We start from the raw sequence: 26,481 nt of genomic DNA, 5'->3' as shown, positions 1-26,481 counted from the left end.
AATTCCTGGACATTTTCAGTTTTGGCGCCAGGCTCAGGTAACAATCGTCAAGAGCAAGGTGAACATTCCCAGCAAAGCAAGCCCCACTTCTCAGTTTTGGGCAGGGTTTTGAATGGGCTGCCAGGGGAAGCTACTAACAGGCAGCAGGTATCAGTCCTGCTACCTTCCTGGTGTTTGCCATTTTAAAGCTGTTTTCTTCTGACAATGGTCATGAACAGATGACCATTCTACTGTGAAACAAGCACCAATCCGCTGTGTTTGTGGAGACTATGAGAAGACTGCCAGGAGAAACTACTAACAGGCAACAGCTTTCAGTCCTGGGAGCTGTCTGTATATGTTTGTAATTGGGGAGGCAGGCTCTGCTAAGAAGCATCTAGAAACACATGACCATTCTACAGTAAAGTAAGCACTGAAGCCAAATTTTGGTGGGAATTGTGAAGGGGCTGTCAGGGAAAGCTACTAACAAGCAGCAGTTTCTGTCGTGGCACCTTCCATCTGAAAGTTCTACCTATAGCTTAGCAAGTCCATAGGCATTTCAAGGCATCTATTGGAGCAAAAAGAAGTCGACTGAAGTCAAAAGAAGTCCATCAAAGTAAAAACAAGTGCATTGAGGTCAAAACAAGTCCACTGAAGTGAAAAAAAAAGTGTGTTGAGGCCAAATCATATTTATTGAAGTCAAAATAGGTCCAGTGGTGTCAAAATCCATTGAAGTCAAAATAAGTCCATATATATCAAAAAGTTCCACAGAAGGCTAAACAAGCCCAATGAAGAAAAAAATAACTGCACTATGACAAAACAAGTCCATCAAAGTAAAAATAAAGTCCACTGAAGTCAAAGCAAGACCTTTGAGATCAATATAAGTCCACTTAAGTTAAAAAAGTGCATTGAAGACTGGACTTGTCAATGGACATTAAAAAAGTCCATCAAAAACAAGTCCAATGAAGTAAAAACAAGTCCACTGAAGTAAAAGCAAACCCACTCAAGTCAAAAGAAGGTTATTGAAGACAAAAGACCATTGAAGTGAAAACAAGTCCATTGAGTTCAATAGAAGTACATTGAAGTCCACTAAAGTCAAAACAAGTCCACTGAAGCCAAAATAAGTCCACCTAAGAAAAAAAAAAGTCCTTTCAAGTCATAGGAGGTCATAAATGTCCCCCAAGGACAAGAAGTCTCCACTGAGGACAAAATAAAATTTTTGAAGGCAAAACAAGACCATTGAATTCAACACAGGTCCATTAGAGGGAAAACAAGTTTATTTAAGTCAAAACAAGCGAATTTATTAAAATATCTACTTCCAGCAGAAAAAGTCCACTTATGTCAAAAGAAGTACATTTCAGTCAAAAAATGTTTATTCAAGTCAAAACAATTACACTGAAATAAAAAAAAGTCCATTGAACATGGAACTAATAAATTGAAGTCAACACAAGGCCATTGAAGTAAAAAAAGTCCACTGAACTCAAAACAAGTTCATTGAAACTCACTGAAGTAAAAATATTATTCTTTTTACAAAGGCATGTAGTGATAGGACTGGGGCAATGGCTATAAACTGGAGATGGGCAGATTCAGACTAGACATAAGGAGGAATTTCTTCACTATGAGAGTGGTGAGGCACTGGTCCAGGTTGCCCAAGGAAGCTGTGGATGCCCCATCCCTGGAAGTGTTGAAGGCTGTAGGGCCAGGTGGCAATTTGTTAACGGAAAACAGTAAAGATATTATTGCCTTAGTGGGCAAGAAACCATGGGATTAATGGGCAGGAGCAAGGGCGCAGAGAGGAGGAAACCACGGGCTCAAGATTGTTGCTAAGAGCTGTAGATATTTGTGCTAAAAACAGACTATGCAAGGTTGGGAAACAAGAAAGCATAAATGAGTTATTTGGGCAAGAGGGAAAGCTCTGCCTCAATGAGGCAGGGGTATAAAAGGGATTGCTTTTGCTTAATAAAGGTCTTTGATCCCGACTCGGAGTCCATGCTTCAATATGCCACAGAAGGCCAGGTTGGATGGGGCCTTGGGCAGCCTGGTCCGGTGGGAGATGTCCCTGCCCATGGCAAGGGGGCTGGAATTAGATGATCTTTAAGATTCCTTACAACCCAAACTATTCTATGATTAAATACTCTATTTATCACAATCAACTATCAATAATATCAGAGTCCTACATGTATATATTTATTGCATCTCCTCATTTCCTTTAACTATTCCCTCCTTTTGTTTTTTATTACATCCCTGTGATTCCTCGTTCAATGGAACCATAGCCATTGCTGCACCTTATCAATCATGTGGTTATACTCTTGAGCTCAATTACGGTGAGGAAGGGACTGAGTGCCTACGGGTTAAAATCAGAGGAGCCCACAAGAAGGCAGGTATTATGATGGAAGTCTGCTACAGACCACCCAGCCAAGAAGAAGCAGCTGATGAACTGTCCTGGCTGACTGGGGAAGTTCCACTGGGCTGGAGGCTGGCTAATGTGCCCATCTACAACAAGGGTGGCAGTGAGGATCCAGGGAACTGCAGGCCTGCCAGTCTGATCTCAGTGCTGGGGAAAGTCATGGAACAGGTGATCTTGAGTGCTATCATGAAGCACATGCAAGAGAACCAGGTGATCAGGCGCAGTCAACATGGGTTTACAAAAGGCAGATCTTGCCAAACTAACCTGATTGCCTTCTATGACAGAATGACTCGACTACTGGATGAGGGAAAGCCTTTGACACAGTTTCTTACAGCATTCTGCTTCTGGGCCAGGCCCAGAGAGTGGTGGTAAATGGAGTTAACTCCAGCTGGAGGCCAGTTACAAGTGGGATTCCCCAGGGCTTGGTACTGGGTCCAGCCCTGTTCAATGTCTTTATCAATGACCTGGATGAAGGCATTGAGTGCACCCTCAGCAAGTTTGCAGATGACACTAAGCTGGGTGGAAGCATGGATCTGATGGAGGGTAGGGCAGCTCTGCAAAGGGATCTGAACAGGCTGGACTGGTGTGCTGAGGCCAACAGCATGAAGTTTAACAAAGCCAAATGCTAGGTCCTGCACTTGGGGCATAATGACCCTACATAGTGCTACAGACTAGGAGAAATCTGGCTAGAAAGCTGCCTGGAGGAGAAGGACCTGGGGGTGTTGGTTGACAGCCGACTGAACATGAGCCAGCTGTGTGTCCAGGTGGCCGAGAAGGCTGATGGCATCTTGTATCAGAAACGGTGTGACCAGCAGGTCCAGGGAGGTGATTCTCCCTCTATACTCAGCACTGGTGAGACCGCACCTTGAGTACTGTGTTCAGTTGTGGCCTCTCATGACAAGAAAGATGTTGAGGCTCTGGAGTGTGTCCAGAGAAGAGCAATAAAGCTGGTGAGGGGGCTGGAGAACAAGTCTTACCAGGAGCGGCTTAGAGAATTGGGGTTGTTTAGCCTGGAGAAGAGGAGGCCGAGGGGAGACCTTATTACTCTCTACAACTATCTGAAAGGAGGTTGTGGAGAGGAGGGAGCTGGCCTCTTCTCCCAAGTGACAGGGGACAGGACAAGGGAGAATGGCCTGAAGCTCCGTCAGGGGAGGTTTAGGCTGGACATCAGGAAAAAATTTTTCACGGAAAGTGTCATTGGGCACTGGAACAGGCTGCCCAGGGAGGTGGTTGAGTCACCTTCCCTGGAGGTATTTAAGAGACAGGTGGACGAGGTACTGAGGGGCATGGTTTAGGGAGTGTTAGGAATGGTTGGACTCGATGACCCAGTGGGTCCCTTCCAACCTAGTGATTTTATGATTCTATGTCACTACAAGTAATACAACATTATACTAGAACAATCATACAAGCTATAATCAATATTATCACCAATGCAATTACATGTAAGTTCTTCAACCAAGTAGCTAAGTTTGAAAACCAAGAAGTCAACTATTAAAAGGTTTCAGTAAAACCCCAAGAAGTATCATCATTTTGAATTTGCTACATGGTTGAATTTACTTCCCAAATCTTCTGCACATCAGTCATGAGTTCTCCTGTTTTCCTGTATACATGCAGCTGCTAACAATTAAAACTGTACCTTGTCCTTCTTGGGAAGCTAGAACTATATCTAATGCCATTTGATTCTGAATCATAACTTTTGATAGTTCAGTTATTTCTTCTGTACTTCTGGGTACAGGTTAAAAAGGTTCTGTGCCATGTAGGTCCAGGAACAGTCTGTGGGTAAATTTCCAAATTGGTTGATAAAACCCGCAATGTACAAACACCACTGCAGTCTAAAGGCAGTGTGCCTTGTATGCCTTGCTCCCACACAACCAAAATATTCCTAAGTATACAGGTTCTCACCAATTTAAGCACAATCCTGAGGTGATTGAGGACATAATCTGACATTTAGTCCAGTTTCCTACAAAAGAATGATTCCTTCAGAAACCGCTGATTGTCAGTGCTCGAAAGATAACACCTCTATATGCAGCGAACATAGGAATAATCTCCAATCGCAGGCAAGACCAATATCCCAAAACTGTTCTTCATAAATTTTGGAAAAAGTAGTGTTAAACCAATATTTCTTCTAATCCACATTTTTGGGAATAGGAATGCCAACTAATCAAAAGCCCTGGTTCCCCATTTTAGGCAAAGCTACACAAATTCAACACTCACTGAGGTTTAGATTGCTAGTAGAGGGTTTCATAGGGGAGATACGCAAATTATCCATCCATAAGCTGTCCAGTTCCACCCTGGTGACACCACTTCTGAACCAGCTGTTTCATAGTTGCAAAAGTCATAAACCTATAACATTTACTAAAACTACCCAGACAAAGATGCAAATGATAAAAATCATAATATGGGAACAAAGAAAAATACTGATAAATAATGATTCTAAATTTAGAAGTAAAATGATTGCTCTATGAATTGAATCTATGACAACACATATCTCCCCCATTTGATATTCCCCACATTTGATGATCATAACACCGCGAGCCAATTCCCCTTGTTGGCTGATAGACATGTAAGTGATCTGAAAGGACAGGGCCTGTAATGCCATAGCTGTGGGCCCAAGCATCCCAAGGATCATCAGGATCATTTGCACAGAATTTGAGAGCATTGTAAGATAGATAGGATCTCTCATGTTGGACTTCAGACTACTAGACGTAAAAACAGTCTGTCCAGTGTCTTTCTGAATGCAAATAATTTGGCCCAAAAGTTTACAAGAGCAATTGCTCTATAACACAATAGTTCTATCGGTAAAGCCATCTCAATAATATGAAGCACACTTCATGCACAAGATGTTACTGTTCTGTAGAGATACAAAACAAAATAGACAAACCAATACAGAAGTCCACTATTCTCCAGTCTCCTTTTGCATGTGTGAATGATGGGTCTAGCTCTCTGTTCCAGACACCTTGATGGCATAAAAAGAAGTTGACAGAACAACATATGGACCTTTCCACTTCTGTTCAGACCTAGTTTTCCTTTTTAAATTTTTAATATATACTTTGTCCCCAGGCTCTATCTTATGAACTTTGATCTCAGGACTTATTCCTTGATACCAATAGGCATGATTATACATCTGATAAAATGAATTTTGCAAACACAAAAGGTATTGAGTGACTTGTTCATCTCTGTCTAAAAGACTTGTTTTCGCCAGGACATAGGTACTGGGAACAGCAAGTATTCTTCCAACCAGGTTTGTGCTTCCAGAGGACGAGATACTGATGAGTCTGCGTGGTGAGGCCTCGCTGGCCCTGCCTGGGGACTCCGTGATGCTCTCAGCCCCATAACCGACAGGGGCTTTAGTGTGTTGTCTCAAGTTCAACTTCTGGCTCTCCATCCCTTACCTTGACGTTCCCACCGCCAGGTCCAGGGTGGGCATTTTCCAGGGAACCAGTTTTAGCTTGGGCTTTCTCTTTGAAATCAAGTTTCCTGCTCTCCATTTTCACATGCCCCCTCCTACACAGAACAAGAAAATGGATGGGATGAGGCTGGAATGACTTAGGAGAATGTCTGACCCAAGGCACTTTTTGTCTCAAAACACCTGAAATCAAAGAGGACATGGGTCTCTTCCTGTGTTTTTAAATCTAGTTTCTTCCGACACTGAAATTGTACAAATCAGATGCAGCAGAAAAACTCTTGGGGCTTTTTCTACAGGAAAACTAGCTGCAGGATGGCAGATCCAGGCAGTTGAGGTGAAACAGAGACTGAGATGGAAGCAAGACTCATCATCATCGGCATTTTGACACTCAATCTCTTCAGTTTTTTCCATGCTCTGTATTGTGAAATAAATGTGAAAAATGCATTTCTGTACATAAAGGCATAAGGGAAATGAAAACACTAAATATCAACCAGAACCATTCTCATTGAGTCTATCGAACATTTAAGGCTACAGTAGAAATATAAATATTTCTATTTTAAAAGTAATTTCCTTAACAAGAATCACCTCTTTCAGACAGAAATCATACACTCAAGTCCAACAGTGATTTCACAGAACTAGACCATGTCATTTTGTCACTAAGGACAAAACTCTACATTTTTCTCTTGAAAGCATTCTTCAACAGAAAGTCAGGGGTGGTGATACTGAAAATCCCAGCAAAGAAACTCTCCAAGACTCATTTTGAGGTTTTAGAAAGCAAGCATCCTGTATGACAGCACTGGACTAAGGGTGAGAATTCCACCAATCATGTGTAAAGAGAGCTGTGGACATCCTTTAGATGTTGATCAGCATTGATGAGATCCCCTCTCAGTCTTCTTTTCTCCAAGCTAACCAGACCTGTGTCTCTCAGCCTCTCCTCATGACATGCTCCAGCCCCTCGTCACCTCCATGACCTCCACAGGACTCCCTCCAGTAATTCCTTGTTTTTCTTGACCTGTGGAGCTCAGAACTAGATACAAGACTCCACATGGGGCATCCCTAGGATAGGGTAAAGGGGAAAGAGAACCTCCATAGCCCTGCTGCCACAATCTTCTTAATGCACACCAGGATACTATTGGCCTTCTTGGCCATGAAGGCACATTGCTGGCTAGTGATTGGCTTGTTGTCCACCAGGACTCCCAGGTCCTTCACAGAATCACAAGGTTGGAAAGGACCCACTGGGTCATCGAGTCCAACCATTCCTAACACTCCCTAAACCATGTCCCTAAGCACTTCATCCACCCGTTCCTTAAACACCTCCAGGGAAGGTGACTCGACCACCTCCCTGGGCAGCCTGTTCCAGTGCCTAATGACTCTTACTGTGAAGAATTTTTTTCTGATATCCAACCTGAACCTCCCCTGTCAGGGAGGAGCTTCAGGCCATTCCCTCTTGTCCTGTCCCCTGTCACTTGGGAGAAGAGGCTCCCTCCTCTCCACAACCTCCTTTCAGGTAGTTGTAGAGAGTAATAAGGTCTCCCCTCAGCCTCCTCTTCTCCAGGCTAAACAACCCCAGCTCTCTCAGCCGCTCCTCGTAAGACTTGCTCTCCAGCCCCCTCACCAGCTTTATTGCTCTTCTCTGGACACGCTCCAGAGCCTCAACATCCTTCTTGTGGTGAGGGGTCCAGAACTGAACACAGTATTCAAGGTGCGGTCTCACCAGTGCCGAGTACAGAGGGAGAATCACCTCCCTGGACCTGCAGGTGACCCCATTTCTGATACAAGCCAAGACGCCGTTGGCCTTCTTGGCCACCTGGGCACACTGCTGGCTCATGTTCAGTCGGCTGTCAACCAGCACCCCCAGGTCCTTCTCTTCCTTGCAGCTCTCCAGCCATTCTTCCCCCAGTCTGTAGCGCTGCATAGGGTTGTTGTGCCCCAAGTGCAGGACCCGGCATTTGGCCTTATTAAACCTCATCCCATTGGTCTCGGCCCAGCAGTCCAGCCTGTTCAGATCCCTTTGCAGAGCCTCCCTACCCTCCAGCAGATTGACACTTCCTCCCAGCTTAGTGTCATCTGCAAACTTGCTGAGGGTGCACTCAATGCCTTCATCCAGGTCATTGATAAAGACGTTGAACAGAGCTGGACCCAGTACTGAGCCCTGAGGAACTCCACTTGTCACTGGCCTCCAGCTGGAGTTAACTCCATTGACCACCACTCTCTGGGCCCGGCCATCCAAACAGTTTTCAACCCAGGAGAGTGTGCGCCTGTCCAGGCCAGAGGCTGACAGTTTCTTCAGCAGAATGCTGTGAGAAACTGTGTCAAAGGCTTTACTGAAGTCCAAGAAGACTACATCCACAGCCTCTCCCCCATCCAGTAGTCGAGTGATTTTGTCATAGAAGTTGATCAGGTTAGTTTGGCAAGATCTGCCTTTTGTAAACCCATGTTGAGTGGGCCTGATCACCCGGTTCTCTTGCATGTGCTTCATGATAGCACTCAAGATTACCTGTTCCATGACTTTCCCCAGCACTGAGGTGAGACTGACAGGCCTGTAGTTCCCCGGATCCTCTCTGCAACCCTTCTTGTCTATGGGCACAACATCAGCCAGCCTCCAGTCTAGTGGAACTTCCCCAGTCAGCCAGGACCTCTGGAAGATGATGGATAGGGGTTTGGAAAGGACATCCGCCAGCTCCTTCAATACTCTTGGGTGGATCCCATCCGGCCCCATAGACTTGTGGGCGTCTAGCTGGGCAAGCAAGTCTCTAACCGCCTCCTCTTGGATCACGGGAGCCTCAATCTGCCCCTCTAACTCTTGGATTTGTAAACAGAAGGAACAACTTTCTTTGCTATTAAAGACTGAGGCGAAGAAGGCATTAAGTACCTCAGCCTTGTCCTTATCCCCTGTTACTGTTATTCCTTCTGCATCCAATAGAGACTGGATATTCTCCCTTGTCCTCCTTTTCCTGCTAATGTACTTGTAGAAAGACTTTTTGTTGTCTTTCACAGACTTAGCGAGTTTTATTTCTAGTTGGGCCTTGGCCCTCCTGATTTTTTCCCTGCACGATCTCACTTCGTCCCTGTAGTCCACCCAAGATGCCTGTCCTTTCCTCCAAAGCACAGAATCACAGAATCACAAAGTTGGAAAGGACCCATTGGATCATCGAGTCCAACCATTCCTAACACTCCCTAAACCATGTCCCTAAGCACTTCATCCACCCGTTCCTTAAACACCTCCAGGGAAGGTGACTCGACCACCTCCCTGGGCAGCCTGTTCCAGTGCCTAATGACTCTTACTGTGAAGAATTTTTTTCTGATATCCAACCTGAACCTCCCCTGTCAGGGAGGAGCTTCAGGCCATTCCCTCTTGTCCTGTCCCCTGTCACTTGGGAGAAGAGGCTCCCTCCTCTCCACAACCTCCTTTCAGGTAGTTGTAGAGAGTAATAAGGTCTCCCCTCAGCCTCCTCTTCTCCAGGCTAAACAACCCCAGCTCTCTCAGCCGCTCCTCGTAAGACTTGCTCTCCAGCCCCCTCACCAGCTTTATTGCTCTTCTCTGGACACGCTCCAGAGCCTCAACATCCTTCTTGTGGTGAGGGGTCCAGAACTGAACACAGTATTCGAGGTGCGGTCTCACCAGTGCCGAGTACAGAGGGAGAATAACCTCCCTGGACCTGCAGGTGACCCCATTTCTGATACAAGCCAAGACGCCGTTGGCCTTCTTGGCCACCTGGGCACACTGCTGGCTCATGTTCAGTCGGCTGTCAACCAGCACCCCCAGGTCCTTCTCTTCCTTGCAGCTCTCCAGCCATTCTTCCCCCAGTCTGTAGCGCTGCATAGGGTTGTTGTGCCCCAAGTGCAGGACCCGGCATTTGGCCTTATTAAACCTCATCCCATTGGTCTCGGCCCAGCAGTCCAGCCTGTTCAGATCCCTTTCCAGAGCCTCCCTACCCTCCAGCAGATCGACAATTCCTCCCAGCTTAGTGTCATCTGCAAACTTGCTGAGGGTGCAGTCAATGCCTTCATCCATCTATGTGCCTTCAGCACATAGAGCTTCCCTACAGAGCTGCTTTCCAGCAGGTCATCCCCTCACCCGTAGTGATGCTGGGGGAGTTATTCCTCTTGAGGTGCAGGACTCTACATTTGCCTTTGTTGAACTTCATGAGATTCCTCTCTGTCCAACTCTTCATCCACTCCAGGTCTCACTGAATGGCAGCACAGCCTTCCTGTGGATCAGCCACTCCTCCCAGTTTTTGTGTCATTGGCAAACTTGCTGAGGGTGCACTCTGTTCCCTTCTCCAGGTCATTGATGAAGATGTTGAACAAGACTGGGCCTAATACTGACTCCTGTGAACATCACTGGCTAGAGGCCTCCAACTCTACTCTGCACCACTAATCACAACCATCTGAGCTCTGCCACCCAGACAGTCCTCAATCCACCTCACTGTCTACTCATCTGACTCATGCCTCCTAAGCTTTTCTATGAGGACGCTGTGGCAGACAGTGTCAAAAGCCTTGCTGAAGTCAAGGTAGACAACATCCACTGTTCTCTCTTCATCTCCACAGGCAGTCATGACATTACAGAAGGCTCTCAGATTGGTCAAGCGTGATTTCCCCTTGGTGAATCCATGTTGACCATGCCTGATAACCTTCTCCTTCTGGACAATGTAGGCTGTGGTGTGGATGGCGCCTTTGTAATGGCTGAGACCTCACAACAGAATAGAACTCCTTCTCCTTCTGACTACATCTGCTGTCACTGTCGTCCCTGAGAGAACACCACTTCCTCACAGCTCCAGCACTTTGTTATCTCCTTATTCACCCTCCATAGAGCCTATGGCTGTCCTCCCCCTGTCCTGCACTCAGCATCACCTCCCTCCCCCATCTCACTGCTCCCAGGAGGAGCCCTGCACATCCCATGAGGGAAAGGATTCCCCATTCCCTGAATGTGGGGTTCAGGGCTTGAACGTTCCTCTGGATGAAACACATCAAATTCCACATTTGATTTTCAACCTGTAACCAGTGCCTTCTGACCAGTGCAGGTTCCTGGTCTCTCAGCAGGATGTCTCCTTTACCGGCCATCATCTGATCCTCACTCACAAAGTTTTTTCTTGTCAGCAGCTCCCCTTCCTCCCTTTTCACATGTAGGGGTGTGATGTCAGCACTCTAGACAAGACAATTCCCCACCTCTGACAGAACTTGTTTCTTATCTGGAACTCTGTTTAGGCAGCCCCTTCCACTCATTATCAGTTTCTCCAGTCATCTGTCTAGGGGGCTGGCCTGGCGGGGTGACAAGGTCCCATCTTAAGCTGCCTGAGGCAAACCTTCCTATCAGTTCCTTACAGGGTCCCCTCCTTTTTCAGCCCCTGGTTTGCACAGCACGGCCCAAGCACCAGCCTTGACCAGGCAGTTTATATAGCACAACATAGAGAATTCCTGGTGTTTCCCACTCTTCTGGTGACTTGAGGGGTGCACCACGGGGATGGGGAGGCAGTGGACAGCCCCCAAAATCCTGAAGTCTCCCAAAATCTTCGGGATGGGGACACACCACCACCACCACCCCTTTGCAGGTACCTGGAGATCAGCCCCATCCCACTGATGGATCCCCAGAATTCTAGTACCAGTGGGAACCATGGATGGCCAAGGAGACTTCCAAGACAGAAGTGCTGCGCTTCACGGTGAAGGTGAGGCTGTGCTGGGGAGCAGCCTAGGGTTTTGGGGGGCCCCAGGGCTCCATTTAACACACCCTCCCCAGATCCAAGGAAAGGATCCCACATTCTGGACAAGCCAATTCCATAAGGCTAAGGCCACCCTTTAACTCTCCTTGTCCCAACAAGTGAAGATGCCCCTTTTGGGGCACAATCCCATGATATTCATGCTTCATTAAGGTAAGGTTTAATTAGAGAGGCTCAATAGTGCTCAGGGACAGTGACTAGGGCTTCGGCTGGCAGGCGGCTGATGTCGACATTCTGTGAGGAGAAGATGTGGGATTTGGAGGGGCTCCCCAAAACTATCCCTGCCTCTCAATCTACATGGAGGGATTAATGAGGTCCACACCCTCATTTTGGGGTGGTTTGGGATGGTTTAGGGGTTCTGCTCTTACCTGGGGGCGCTCCCGGTGGGTGTTCACTGCTTCCACGTTGAGGAAGATAGATTCTACCTCACAGCCTGAGGGTCCAGAGATGGAACCGGCTAGAGCTTGGAGGGGGAGGGGGGTGCACAGACCCCTTTTTGGGAATACAGTCCCTGTTTTGGGGGGATTGACCCCAATTTGGGGGAATAAATCCCCATTTTGCAGGAGCATGCTCCCCATTTTGGGGGTAAAGACACTATTTTGGGGGATAAAATTCTCTGGGAGAGGACTGACCCCCCCTTCTGGGAGGTACAGTTCCCATTTGAAGGGAGACTGATGACCTTGCAGGGGGCACAGTCTGTTTTGAGGGATGCAGTCCCCATTTTTGAGGGTTTGAGTCTATTTCAGGAAGTAAAAATCCCCATTTTGTGGGGGCATGGTCCGCATTATGGGAGGTGACCTCATGTTAGGGCTACAGGCCCCATTTTGGGGCACACTCACCATAGGCCACTGGTGTCAGCTTGAGGACTGTGTGCAGGGGACACTTGAGGTAAGGCAGCTCCTCTGGGAGGGACAACACAAAAAGTAGGTGTAGAGGGGTTGCTAGGGTTTGGGGTGTCCCCAAAGCATCCTGAATTGATCCCAAGATGTCCTTAATTGTCCTCAGAGCTGCACCTGCACTCTTGTCCAGGAAATAGGCCAGCAGGCAGCGCATGACGGCCTGGTGGCAGATGACCAGGACGTTCTCCTGTCGCTCCAGCTCCATGATGACCGGCTCCAACCGCTGCACCAAGTCTTCATATGACTTAGAGGGAGGGGGAGAAAACAGGGTGAAGAGGAATCCCGAAAACCCCGCACACCTCCTCAGTGTGGGGAGGGAGTTACCTCGCCTTTGGGGTACCGGTAGTGGTATTTATCCTGATCCTGGAGTGCGAATTCCTGCGGGTAGCGCTCCTGGATCTCCTCATAAGTCATCTCCTCACAGACACCCTGCAGAGTGTTAGAGGTTCAGGGGGTTGAGATTTTGGGGTGTAACTCCCCAACAGAGAGGTGCCCCTCACCGCATCGAGCTCGTTGAGGGCCTTCCACTGCTCATAGGGCACTCCCAGCGCCTCGGCTGTCTCGATGGTCCGGCAGAGGTGGCTGGTCCATACCTTCAGCTCCAGGATCTTTTGGCTCTGGATGAACTTGGCCAGGGCCTGGGCATACTGGGAAGGGGAGTGTGAGTTTCACTTCTGCAAAAGGGCTCAATCTTCCCCCCGCAAAAGGGAACTGTACCTTAGAATGGGCTCAATGTCCCCCCAAAATGGGCTCAATCTCCCCCCAAAAGTGTTCAATCCCCCTCAAAATGGGAACTGTACCCCCAAATGGGTTCAATTTCCCCCTAACTGGGAACTATACCCCAAAGTGGGCTCAATCGCCCCCAAAATGGCATCAACCCACACAAAATGGGGGCTGTACCCACAAAATGGGCTCAGTCATCCCCAAAATGAGCACTGTGGCTCCCCAAATGGGGTCAGCCCCCGCAAAAATGGGGACTGTTCCTCCCAAATGACCTCAATCTCCCCCAAAACCAGGGAGTGTACCCCCCAAAATGGGGCTCAGTCCCCCCCAAAATGGGGACTCTACCTCCAAAAATGGAGACTGTGCCCCCAAAAGGGGTCAATCCCACTCTGAAAACGGGCTCAATCCTCTACCAAATGGGAACTGTGCCCCCCAAAATGAGGTCAATTCCCCCAAAAAGAGCTTAATACCCCCCCGAAGTGAGGACTATGCCTCCCAAATTGATGTCAATCTCCCCAAAATGGGGGCTATACCCCAAAAGGGTTCAATCACCCCCCAAATTGGGGCTGCACCCCCAAAAGTGCACAATTTCTCCCCGAATGGGGACTATACCCCCAAAAAGGGCTCAATACTCCCCCAAAGAGAGGACTATGCCACTCAAAAACATGGGCTGAGCCCCCAATAATGAGCGCAATCCCCCCAAACCCCAGGGATTGTAACCCCAAAGAGTGCTTGCCCCCTTCACCCCCCCCAAACAGGCACTGTGGCTCCCATAAGGGGTTCAAACCACTCTCAAATTGGGGACCGTACCTCGAAGTGGAATTAATCCCCCAGTAAAATGAACTTAATCCTCCCAAATGGGGATCATGCCCCCAAAATAGGGTAAACTGCCCCCCAAAAAGGCCTTCTTCAAGGCCCAACCCTTGTTGGTGGGACTTCCTGTAGCCCCAACCCACACCTTGCAGCCCAACACCCCCAGCCCCACACTGCTCCCTCTCCCCAGCACCCAAACCCCACAGTCTCCAGCCCCACTCCTCTGCTGCCTCACAGCACTCCTTAGCCCCACACGCCCAGCCCTGTTCCACAATCCTCCACTCCTCCCACAGTCCCACACCTCCCTGCCCCACATTCCCCAGCCCCACTCCCCCACTGCCGCAAGACCTCCAGCCTCATAGCCCCCAGCGTCCCCTCCAACTCGATGCACCCCACAACCTGTTCCATGCCCTTCTGACCCTTCCCAGCCCCACACCCTGCTCCACAACCCGCCCAATCTCATGCCCCTGCCCCAAGCCTCTTTGCCTCCCGAACCCACTGACCCTCCCCTCGCAGCCCCAACCTATGCTGCCCCCCAACCTGCCGCCCGCGGGGAGACAGTCCTGCATCGCCCCCAATACGGCCCTGCTGGTTGAGGTGGCTCTCGCCATGGCGGCTGAGGTAGATGGTGCGTGGGGTGACGTGGATGTTCATCAGGTAGTAGGCGATGCGGCTCTGCACGTGGCCCTGCACCCGGTTTGCCAGGTACCGCAGCCCCACCTCAAAGACCTTGATGTACGATAGTGCCCTGGAACCACCATAACTTGGCACGAGGCCCAAGGTCCAGGGCCAGGGAGGGATGTGGGGCAGATGAGTTGAGCTGGGTCATGTGGAGGATGTAGGGCAGGGATTGTGGAGGAGAAATGTCCTGTTCCCATCCCTCTCTCTTCCCTCTTCCCATCCTTTCCCTTTCCCTCTCCCTTCCCCCCTCTCCATCCCTCTCATTTCCATCTTCCTCCCCTCTCCCATCTGTCTTCCCACCGCTCTCCCTCCTTCCCTCTCCGCTCTCACCCATCTCTCCTCTCATCCAGGGGTTCGTACGTGTGCCTGTAGCACTCGATGCGCTGGAGGAAATCGGCCACCGCTTCTTCTTGCCCGTGGCCCACATAGTCTGGGCTGCTCAGCTTCACTTGCTGGGGGTCACAGGGATTGAAGGGGGCATTGGGTTTTGGGTGGGGACAAGAACGTTTAGGGGTCACTCACACAGTGGAGACCTTCAGGGTCCTTTTTGTCCCCACCCCTCATCCTGATCCCTTTTCTCCCCACCCCCAGGTCCTTTTTATTCCCCCCCCCCAGATCCCACCTTGATGTTCTGCTCGATGATGTCAGGGTCCTCACAAATGGATTCAACAAAGAGAACCTGGGGGTGGGGAAGGGGTCAACAGGGCCTCCCAAAACTGTGAGCACCCCCAAAAGAGAGCTGTGAGGCCTCACCATGCTGTAAGCCTCTCAAAACAGCCACATTATCCCCCAAACCACCCCCATTGCACCCCACCCCACCTATGTGTCCAAACCCTCTCAAACAACACTGCAAGCCCCTCCAATCCCTTAAGCCCCCACCAAATCCTTTGTCGTTTCCCCCTCCCCAGCTTTCCCTCGCTCAATCACACCCTCCCTCCAGATTCTACCTTGTATCCATTCTCCTTTGCAAACTGCAGGATCAAATCCCGGCGTTCCTGTGTTGTATTGGTGGCATCAAACACCTGAAAGTTGGGGGGGGCAGTTTAGATGCTCCCTCAAATTTTGGGGTGCAAAATTCGCCTTTGATATGGGATTTTATCCACGAGGGGGATCTCCTACCGCCACTTGCCCTTCTTCACAGCTCAAATAGGTGTGGACATCCCGCAGCGCAGCCAATGCACATTGCCTGGAGAGGGAATTTTTGGGCATGATGGGGGGGTCAGTGTACCCCAAGAAGTGTCCCCAAGTAGTAAAATACCCCTTCCCTTTAGCATACTCCCAAAGTTACTTCCCAGGGATTAAAATCCTCCCTCACCCTTAGTGTATCCCAAAATTCCACCTGCAAGGAATAAAATCCCCTCCCCCTCCTTAGTCTGCCACAAAAATTTCCCACCCAAGGGGTAAAATCCCCTCCACCCCTCCTTAGCGTTCCCCAAATCCCTCCCCACCTCCGGATTTCCATTGCCTCTTCATTATCATGCCGGAAGAACTCGTAGCTCCTGTAACTCCGCACTGCTTCCCGTCTGTACTGCCCCACATTAAATACTTTGGGAGAGTTAATTAGAGGTGTATCCCCCCTAATTAATCCCCCCCAAACTAATTACTCACCCCTTGTTGCTATCCCAATCCAATTAAGATAACGAGTTAGCTTATGGGACATGTAGGTCTTCCCACGCGCTGGCAACCCCACCATCACCACCATGGTGGGGAGGTTGGTGAATTGGGGTGTGGAGGCTGGAAGGGGGGCTGTCCATTAATATTTACTCCCTACAGCCCCCCCCTCAAATAGTCCTGGATCTCTCTTGAACCCCAAACTCCCAGCCCTCAGGGTACTCACAGCATTGGGGGGGCAATGGGGCTGATTTGGGGGAGCAGTGGGGCTGTTTTGGAGTGCTCGCAGCTTTGGGGGGCAATGGAGTTGGTTTAGGGGAGCAATGGGACTGTTTTGGCGGTGCTCACAGCATGGGGAAACAATGGGGCTGCTCTAGGGGTTGCTCAGTGCGGGAGAAATGGGAATGTTTTGGGGTCCTCATGGCATTGGGAGGCAACGGGGCTACTTTGGGGCAGCAATGGGGGGGCAATGACGCTGTTCTAGGGGTGCTCATAGTGTGTGAGGGCAATGGGACTGCTTTGGAGGAGCTCATAGGATTTGCCACCCGCCCCCCCCTCCCAGGGCAGGACACACCCCCTCCCGAATGCCCCCTTTCTTTCCCCTATTTTTTCTGTTTTACCTGGGATATTCAGCACTTTCTCCTCCATTTGTCAGGGGCTGCAGGCAGGAGCAGAGGTTGCTCCTTGCGGAAAAGGTCAGAGGTAACGCTACACCCTGTCTGGGAGCCAAGGTAGGGTGGAAGGGGGGGCATAGGGGGCCCCCCGAGGGGCCTGATCCTGTTCCCTTCAGGGCTGGGTCTCATCCTCTTGGAGTTCTGATCCTGTTCCCTGGGGGTGGTGCAGGGTGGTACTGGGCTTTGGGAAGCTCTTGGGAATTGGCAAATCCTCAGAAAACCACAGCACAGTGCTGAAAATGAAGAAGCTGGGAGAGGGACAGCGAGAGGGACAGAAAAGGGATAGGGAATAGGACAGGGATAGGGTCAGGGACAGGTAAAGAGGCAGCAACAGTGAGAGGGACAGAGAAGGGAGAGGTGCGGGGAGAGAGATAGGGAGAGAGGTACAGAAAAAAAGCACAGTGACAGGGACACAGAATGTGACAGGGACACGGGATTGCGACAGGAGAAAGGGATTGGGACAGGAGACGGAAAGGGGCTGAGAGATGGATAGGGAGAATGACACAGAGAAGGACAGAGAAAAGGATGGGAGAGGTACAGGGACAGGGAAAATGTAGGAAAAGGGACCAGCACAGGGGCAGGGTTTGGGACAGAGACAGGGAGGGGGATTGAGAAAGGGACAGGGACAGCAACAGGGACAGTGAATGAGACAGAAAGTGAATGAGACAGGGAGGGGGACAGGGATAGGGACAAGGAGAGAGAAGTACAGGACAGTGACAGGCACAGTGATGGGGCAGGGATTGGAACAGGGACAGTCAGAGGGATTGTGAGAGGGACTGGAACATCAACAGGGAGAGGAACAAGGAGAGCATTAGGAACAGGGACAGGGAGGGGGGCAGGGAAGGAACAGGGAGAGGGAGAAGGACAGGGACAGGGAAAGGGCAAGGAGACAGAGAGGGACAGAGACAGCAACAGGGTTAGGGAGAGGGACACAAGGACAGGGAGAAAGACAAGAGGTGGACAGGGACAGGGATAGGTAGAAAGACAGGATAAAATACAGGGAGAGGGACAGGGAAGGATTGGAAAAAGGATTGGCACAGAAACAGGGATTGGGACAGGGACACAGAGAGGGATAGGGGCAGCAGCAGCGACAGGGAAAGGGACGGAGAGAGATTGAGACAGGAACAGGGAGAGAGATTGAGACAGGGACAGGGACAGCAACAGGGAGAGGGACAGGGAGAGATACCAGGACAGAAACAGCAACAGGGAGATGGACAAGAACAAGGACAGGAACGGAATAGAGACAGTGACAGGGAGAGGGACGGGGAAAGGGATAGGGACAGGGAGAGGAACAGGGACAGGGACAGACACAGGCACAGGACAGTGTATCTGTGGTGATGATGGACATGGACCTTTGTGGGATTGTGACCCCAAGAGAACTGAGACCCTCATTCTCTCCACTGTGGTTTCTTTCTCTTCCACTGACCACCAGAGGTCATGAGGCCGTTGCTGCTCCCAATGCCTCCTCACCCACTCTCCTCAGAACCTGGGAGGTATCCTGCTGCTTATCTGCTCCTGGCATCACACATCACAATACCCACAGGAAGAGGCCTGAGCATCCCAAGAGGGAAAGGAGTCTCCTCTGCAGGTCATGGGCATTACGGCTTGGTCATCTGGCTTGGTGAAACACATCAGGGGCTTTCACAGCAACATTCACATTTAAATTTCTTTTTGTATCAAGTGTCTCTGACTTCCTGTTTGACCACCCCCCACAGAGAGGGACATTCTCAATCCATACATGATCTCTTCAGTGATGGACTTCATCATGGCCCAGTGACACCTCAGAAACCTGGAGGTTTGCTTCTGACTTTGAGTTCTCTAGAGGCTTGGTCAGTCTTTAAGGAACTGCAGTTTGGGAACTCGGCACCATTAGCATGCAGATACAGGCATAATTTTTCTTTATTCTTCAGTTCTAAATTAAGTGGTTAATTAGAGAGATATCAGGAGTGCAGTCAAAGTGAGGGGATGTCAAAGCAAAGAGACCAAGTGAATAAAATCCTTGATTTTGAACAGCCAGTTCTGCATTAATCCAAATGTATTTGGGTGACAGGAAAGTCATCAAATTGAGTCTGCACCATCTAAACCCTTGTGGATGGGCAGGCACAGCCACCCCTAGCAGGCAAATCCCCATCTCCAAGGATGAGGAATGCAGTCAAGATGGGAATGTATGTGATGCCCACTTGCTACAGGCTTTCAGGTTGAGTGTGACCCATTTTTCATGATCCTCTGAGCCTGACCATCAATCCCACTTCCTGCCTATTTGTCCGTCCATCCATCCATCCAACCATCCATCCATCCATCCACCCACTCACACAAGTGCCCACTGTCTGTTCCTGCCTGTGGGCACAGCACTGCCACGCAGCACGGCTGTTACCAAAGTGCCAGAGCTCTCAGGCCTTACAGCAAGGCAAGGGATGAGGAGGAGAGTGTGGAAGTGGAACAAGAACAGCTCTGGGAGATCAAGCACTGATGTTGCCTGGCAGTGCTGTCATGCTGGGACTCTTCCTCTCCACCCATGAACACTGGAACTGTCTGTGCAGCTCCAGAAAGCACCTGGAATATTGGTCTCAGGCAAACCCAAGAGTAATTGAAGTAACATTTATTTTGGTTAAATGTGCAGAGAGCACATCTCATTTTCACAGGCACTCAGTAAGAAAAGAAATGTGGAGAGTGGCTTAATAAAAGGAGGAAAACATAATCACAATTAAAAATCCAGCAGCAATAACAAAAAATACAGAAGAGAGACTGGGCCTGCAATGAGTTACACTGCTACACAGAATACATTTGGCAGTATTGTTTTGCGGAATCAAACCCTATAACCCAAAATGAGTTATAAAGCAGGTATGTTTATTTCCAGCGCTGGGGTGCAAGGGGGTTCTCCTCCCAGCTTGCACACCATATACCTTAACAAGCAGCTACTTATAGTGTAAAGACATGCATAGTTATAAGCACCTACTACATATTCATACTCTATCCCCGCTTCGTATTATTATTAGATCTGGAAAGTTCGCTCCAGTCTTGCGCCTGCATAGTGCCTCCTGATGGTCATGGGCTGGGGTCTTATGGATGAAGTAGGAAGTCTTCCTCGGGATGAATATATTTCTTTTTGAACTTTGCGCAGACTCAGTCTCCTCTGGCTGTTTTCAAACTCCTGAACCAAAGGCAGCCAGCTTTCTGCATTCCAATGACTACTTATCAGTAAACTGCTGCTAGCTGGCTCCTTCATTATCAACTTCCAAAGACTTCAAGGCAAAAAACGCCAAGCTCTAACGAATGCTCACAGCCCTCCTTGTCTGTTTTCGCATATCATGGCCCTTCTATAACATCACAATTCCCTATTCATTGTCCCTGCACTTCGTTGACTTCACAATTGGCCTTTCTACTACCCAGTCTTATTATCACTTAACAAATTTCCCTGCTGTCATCTTTCCCTTCTATGACATCACAATCCGTTCTTCAATGTCCCTGCATTTTGATGACTTTACAGTTGTCCCTTCTACTACCCAATATTATTATGACGTAACAATTTGCTATGTTATGACCTGGCCCTTCTATGCCATTCCAGTTCTCACTTAAATATCCCTGCACTTCAATGGCTTCACAGTTGGTCCTTCTACTACCCAGTCTTATTTTGGCTTGACAATTTGCCCTGCAATCACCTGGCCCTTCTTTGACATCACAATTCACACTTCAATATCCCTGCACTTTGATGATTTCACAATTGGCCCTTCTACTACCCAGTCTTATTATGATCTAACAGTTTGCCCTGCCGTCTCCTTTAAATTCTACGACATCACAGTCAGATCTTCACTGTCCCTGCACTTCGATGACATCACTATTGGCCATTCTACTACCCAGTCTTATTACAACTTAATAATTTGCCCTGCTATCACCTGGCTCTTCTATGACATCACAATTCTCTATTGAGTGTCCCTGCACATTGATTACTTCACAACTGGCCCTTCCACTACGCAGTCTTATTTCAAATTAATGATTTGCCCTGCTATCACCTGACCTTTCTATAACATCACAATTCTCACTTAAATGTCCCTGCACTTCGGTGACTCCACAGTTGGCCCTTCTACTGCCTAGCCTTATTATGACTTAACAATTTTCCTGCTGTCACCTGCCCATTTCATGTCATCACCGTCCGCTCTTCGATGTCCCTGCATTTTGATGACTTCACAATTGGCCTTTCTATTACCAAGTCTTACTGTGACTTAGATGTTTGTCCTACTATGACCTGGCCCTTCTACGACTTCACAATTCGCTCTTATGTAAGCCGGCAATTCTATCACTTAACAATTGGCCCTTTGAGGACCCACATTTTAGGACTTGACAATTTGACCTTCTATGGCCATTCTCTCACTTCATCATTTGCGATTCTAGGACTGCAGAATTCACTCCACTGGAACCTCGCTCATCTGTGACTGAACAATTTGCCCTTCTGCCACCTGACACTTCTATGACTTAACAACTGGCCTTTCAGTCCTCCAGACTTCAGAGAAACTAACAATTTGCTGTTCTGTGACCCTACCCTTCTATGACCTAACAACCGGCTTTTCTATTCCCCTCATCTGATAGAAGATAACAATGTTTCCTTTGATGCCCTGGGCATTCTAGGACTTAACAACTGGCATGCTGGTCACCCAGATCTTATACGACTTAATAATACTTATTCTGTGACCCAGCCTTTCTGTGTCCTGACAATTGGTCCTTCGATGACCCAGAATTTCTATGGCTTAACAAATCGCCCTTCGTTGAACCGGAGATTCTGTGACTTAGAATGCTAGAATGCTAGAATCCTAAAATAGTTAGGGTTGGAAGGGACCTTAAAGATCATCGTGTTCCTAGCGCCCTGCCATAAGCAGGGTCATCCCACTAAATCAGGCTGCCCAAGGCCCCATCCAACCTGGCCTTGAATACCTCTAGGGATAGGGCCTCCACACCCTCCCTGGGCAACATCTTCCAGTGTCTCACCACTCTCCTAGTGAAGAAATTCTCCCTAATGTCTGGTCTAAATCTGCCCCTCTCCCATTTAGACCCTTTCCCCCTGGTCCTATTCCCACAAGCCTTTATGCATAGCCCCTCTCCTGCTTTCTGGTAGGCCCCCTTCAGGTACTGGAAGGTCACTAGAAGATCTCCTCTGAGACTTCTCCACGCCAACTCTCTCAGCCTATCCTCAGAGGGAAGGTGCTCCAGCCCTCCCATCATCTTTGTAGCCCTCCTCTGGACCCGTTCCAACAGCTCCATACCCTTCTTACACTGAGGATTCCAGAATTGGACACAGTATTCCAGGTGAGGTCTCACAAGAGAGGGGAGAAGACAGGGGCAGAATCACTTCCCTCCACCTCCAGCCCACGATTCTTTGGATGCAGCCCAGCAGATGGTTGGCTTTCAGGGCCGTGAGCATATGTTGCCAGCTCGTGTCAAGCTTCTCATCCCCCAGCACCCCCAAGTCCTTCTCTGCAGGACTGCTCTCAAGCACATCACCCCCCATCATGTACTCAAAACGGGGATTGCCCTGACCCAGGTGCAGGACATTCCATTTGGTCTTGTAGAACTTCATGATGTTCTCAGAGGCCCACTTCTCCAGCCTTTCCAGGTCCCTCTGGATGACATGCCATCCTTCCGGTGTGGCATCTACAAAACTCATATACTGAACAGCACCAGTCCCGGTACGGACACCTGAGGGACACCACTTCTCATGGATCTCCATCTGGACTTTGAGCCATTGAATAACAAGTCCCCCTTCTATGACTTAACAATTCATCTTTCTATGACCCGAACCTTCTCTTATATAAGAATTGGCTTTTCTATGACCAGGATCTTGTAAAAATGAAGATCTTCTATGATCTGGCTGTTTTATGAGAATTTGCCCTTCTATGAACTTGACCTTCTAAGACAACCATTTGCTTTTTTGGACCAGGTGATCTGTGACTTAAAGATGCGCATTTCTATACACCGCCCTACTAGGGCTTAACAATTGCAACTTCTACCACTAAGACCTTGTAGGGCTCAACGTTTGGCCATTCTATTAGCCGTCTTTCTACGATTTAACAGTTTACCTTCCTACGACCTGGCCGTTCTAAGACATCACAAATCTCAAATAAAAGTCCACGAACTTCGACGACTTGATAGTTGGCCCTTCTACTACCCAGTCTTATTACGACTTAACGATTTGCTCTGCTATCACCATTCCCTTCTATGACATCACAATCCGCTCTTCATTGTCCCTGCATATCTATGACTTCACAAATTGCCCTTCTAATATCCAGTGTTATTAAGAGATAACAACTTGCCCTGTAATCACCTGGCACTTCCATGACATCACATTCACTCTTCAATGTCCCTGCACTTTGATGACTTCACAATTGGCCCTTCTACAAACCAGTCTTATTATGACTCAACAAATTCACCTGCTGTGACCTGGCCCTTCTAAGACATCACCATCCACTCTTCAATATACATGCACTTCGATTACTTCAAAATTGGATTTTGTACTACCCAGTGTTCTTATGGCTTAACAATTTGCCCTGCTGTCACCTTTCCCTTCTATGACATCACAAACCGCTCCTCAATGTCCCTGCATTTCGATGACTTCACAATTCGCCATTCTAATACCAAGTCTTATTACGACTTAACAATTTGCCCTGCTATCACCTGGGTCTTGTATGACATCACAATTCTCTATTGAGTGTCCCTGCACATCGATGACTTCACAATTCTCCCTTCCACTACAGAGTCTTATTATGATTTAACAACTTGCCCTGCTGTCACCTTTCCCGTCTATGACATCACGATCCGCTCTTCAATGTCTCTGCACTTAGATGACATCATAATTGGCTCATCTAATACTGAGTCTTGTTACGACTCAACGATTTACCCTGCCATGACCTGGCACCCGTATGACATCACAATTCTCTATTCACTGTCTCTGCTATTCGATGAATTCACAATTGCCCTTCTACTACCCAGTCTTATTATGACTTAACACTTTGCCCTGCTATGACCTGGCTATTCTATGACACCACGGTTCTCTATTCGGTGTCCCTGCACTTCGGTGACTTCACAATTGGCCCTTCTACTACCCAGTATTATTAAGAATTCACAATTTGCCCTTGTGTGACCTGGACCTTCTATGACATCTCAATCCGTTCTTCAAAGTCCTTGCACTTTGATGAATTTACAATTGGACCTTATACTACCTATTATGATTTAACAATTTGCCTCGCTGTAACCTGGCCCTTCTATGACATCAAAATTCACTCTTCAATGTCCCTTTATTTCTATGACTTCAAAATTGGCCTTTTACTACCCACTCTATAATGACTTAACAACTTCCCCTGCTATCACCTGTCCCTTCTATGACATCCCAATTCACTCTTCAATGTCCCTGCGCTTCGATGAATTCAGAATTGGCCTTTTACTAACCAGTCTTATTATGACTTAACAATATGCCATGCTGTCACCTGGCCCTTCTGGGATTCTCCATTCTCCATTCAATGTCCCTGCACTTCGATGACTTCTTAATTAGACCTTCTACTACACAGTCTTATTACAACTTAACAATTTGCCCAGCTATTGCCTGGCACTTCTATGACATCACAATACATTCTTCAATGTCCCTACATTACGATGATTTCACAATTGGCCCTAATTCTACCGAGTCTTATTACGACTCAACAATTTGCCCTGCTATGACCTGGGTGTTCTATGACATCACAGTTCTCTATACAGTGTCCCTGCCCTTCGATGACTTCACAATTGGACATGTACTACCCAGTCTTATTATGACTTTATAATTTGCCCTGCTATCACCTGGCCCTTTTATGACATCACAATTTGTTCTTCAATGTCCCTGCACTTCGATGTCTACACAATTGGCCCTTCTACTACCCAGTTTTATTATGACTTATTATGACTTAACAATTTGCCCTGCTGTCACCTTTCCTTTCTATGACACCACAATCCACTCTTTAATGTCCCTGCATTTCAAGGACTTCACAATTCGTCCTTCTACTGCCCAGTCTTTTTATGAGATAACAATTAACCCTGATATCACCTTGCCCGACTATGACATCACATTTCACTCTTCAATGTCCCTGCACTTCGATGACTTCACAATTGGCCCTTCTAATATGGAATCTTATTATGACTTAAGAATTTGCCATGCTATCACGTGGCTCTTCTATGACATCACAATCTGCTCTTCAAAGTCTCCGCATTTCAATGACTTCACCATTGGCCTTTCTACTACTCAGTATTATTATGACTTAACAATTTGTCCTGCTATCAACTGGGGCTTCTATGACATCACAATTCCCTCTTCAATGTCGCTGGACTTCGATGAATTCAAAATTGGCCTTTTACTACTCAGTCTTATTATGACTTAACAATTTGCCCTGCTGTTACCTGGCCATTCTATGACATCACAATTCGTTCTTCCATGTCCCTGCACTTCGATGACTTCTCAATTGGCCTTTCTACTACCCAGTTTTATTATGACTTAAAAATTTCCCCTGCTGTCACCTTTCCCTTCCATGACATCATGATCCGCTCTTCAATATCCCTGCATTTCAATGACTTCACAACTGGCCCTTCAATTTCCTAGTCTTATTATGACTTCACAATTTGCCCTGCTATAACCTGGTTCTTCTATGACATCACAGTTCTCTCTTCAGTTTCCCTGCACTTCGATGACTTCACAATTGGCCCTTCTACTACCCAGTCTTATTATGACTTTATAACTTGCCCTGATATCACATAGCTCTATTACTTCATATTTGTGTATTGAGTGTCCCTGCATTTCGATGCCTTCACATTTGCCCCTTCTACTACCCAGTCTCATTATGACTTAACAAATTACAGTGCTGTGACCTGGCCCTTTTATGACATCACAACCCGCTCGTCAATGTCCCTGCATTTCATTGACTTCACAATTGGCCTTTCTACTACCCAGCTTTATTATGACTTAACAATTTGCCCTGCTATCACCTGGCCCTTCTATGACATCACAATCCAGTCTTCAAATTCCCTGCATTTTGATGGCTTCACAATTGGCCTTTCTAATACCCAGTCTTACTATGAGGTAACAACTTACCCTGCTATCACTTGGCCCTTCTATGATATAACAATTCGTTCTTCAGTATCCCTACACTGCACTGACTTCACAAGTGGCCCTTCTACTATCCAGTTTTATTATGACTGAACAATTTGCCCTGCTATCACCTGTGTCCTCTTTGACATCAGTTCTCACTTAAATGTCCCTGCACTTCTATGACTACACAACTGGCCCTTCTAATACCCAGCCTTACTATGACTTAACAAATTGCCCTGCTGTCATCTTTCCCTTCTTAGACATCAGAATCTGATCTTAAATGTCCATGCATTTCAATGACTTCACAATAGGCCCCTCTACTACCAAGTCTTATCATGACTTAACAATTTGCCCTGCTGTCACTTGGCTCTTCTATGACATCACAGTTTGCACTTCAATATCCCTGCACTTTGATGATTTCACAATTGGGCCTTCTACTATTCAGTCTTACTATGACTTAACAAATTGTCCTGT

At 47.9% G+C, this 26,481-nt stretch overlaps 1 protein-coding gene across 15 annotated transcripts; it reads right to left on the bottom strand.

Moving 5' to 3' along the window:
* Window positions 1-1,246: 1,246 nt before the first annotated feature.
* LOC104054831 (6-phosphofructo-2-kinase/fructose-2,6-bisphosphatase) lies at window positions 1,247-16,977 on the bottom strand. 15 transcript variants are annotated; one of them, XM_054079981.1, is made up of 14 exons: window positions 16,854-16,977; window positions 16,231-16,356; window positions 16,071-16,167; window positions 15,742-15,808; window positions 15,570-15,644; window positions 15,245-15,301; window positions 14,953-15,074; window positions 14,482-14,689; window positions 12,906-13,052; window positions 12,730-12,834; window positions 12,520-12,649; window positions 12,346-12,408; window positions 11,875-11,969; window positions 1,247-6,203 (listed from the first exon to the last, which is right to left on the bottom strand). In XM_054079981.1, the coding sequence occupies exons 1-14, from the start codon at window positions 16,879-16,881 to the stop codon at window positions 5,979-5,981; spliced, it is 1,545 nt and encodes a 514-aa protein (XP_053935956.1). In that variant the 5' UTR covers window positions 16,882-16,977; the 3' UTR covers window positions 1,247-5,978. The 15 variants fall into 15 exon arrangements, 13 of the variants coding, with proteins under 13 accessions (XP_053935956.1, XP_053935958.1, XP_053935951.1 ...); XM_054079983.1 differs by having other exon boundaries at window positions 11,875-11,939; XR_008452344.1 differs by adding an exon at window positions 9,868-11,740 and having other exon boundaries at window positions 6,124-6,203; window positions 12,346-12,649.
* Between the last annotated feature and the right edge of the window lie 9,504 nt (window positions 16,978-26,481).

The sequence above is a fragment of the Cuculus canorus genome, chromosome 14 (genome assembly GCF_017976375.1).
Source record: "Cuculus canorus isolate bCucCan1 chromosome 14, bCucCan1.pri, whole genome shotgun sequence".
Lineage (NCBI taxonomy): Eukaryota > Metazoa > Chordata > Aves > Cuculiformes > Cuculidae > Cuculus > Cuculus canorus.
This window is presented reverse-complemented; position numbering and strand designations above follow the sequence as displayed.

What these genes read in the sequence shown, in the direction of transcription:
- LOC104054831 (XM_054079976.1), bottom strand. Translation starts at nt 16,881, where the DNA reads ATGGAGGAGAAAGTGCTGAATATCCCAG. An exon ending in GAAAGTGCTGAATATCCCAG is followed by an intron (nt 16,357 to 16,853) that starts GTAAAACAGAAA and finishes CCCCCCTTCCAG; the next exon opens with CCTCCACACCCCAATTCACC. An exon ending in CTGGATGAGAGGAGAGATGG is followed by an intron (nt 14,690 to 14,952) that starts GTGAGAGCGGAG and finishes TGGTGGTTCCAG; the next exon opens with GGCACTATCGTACATCAAGG.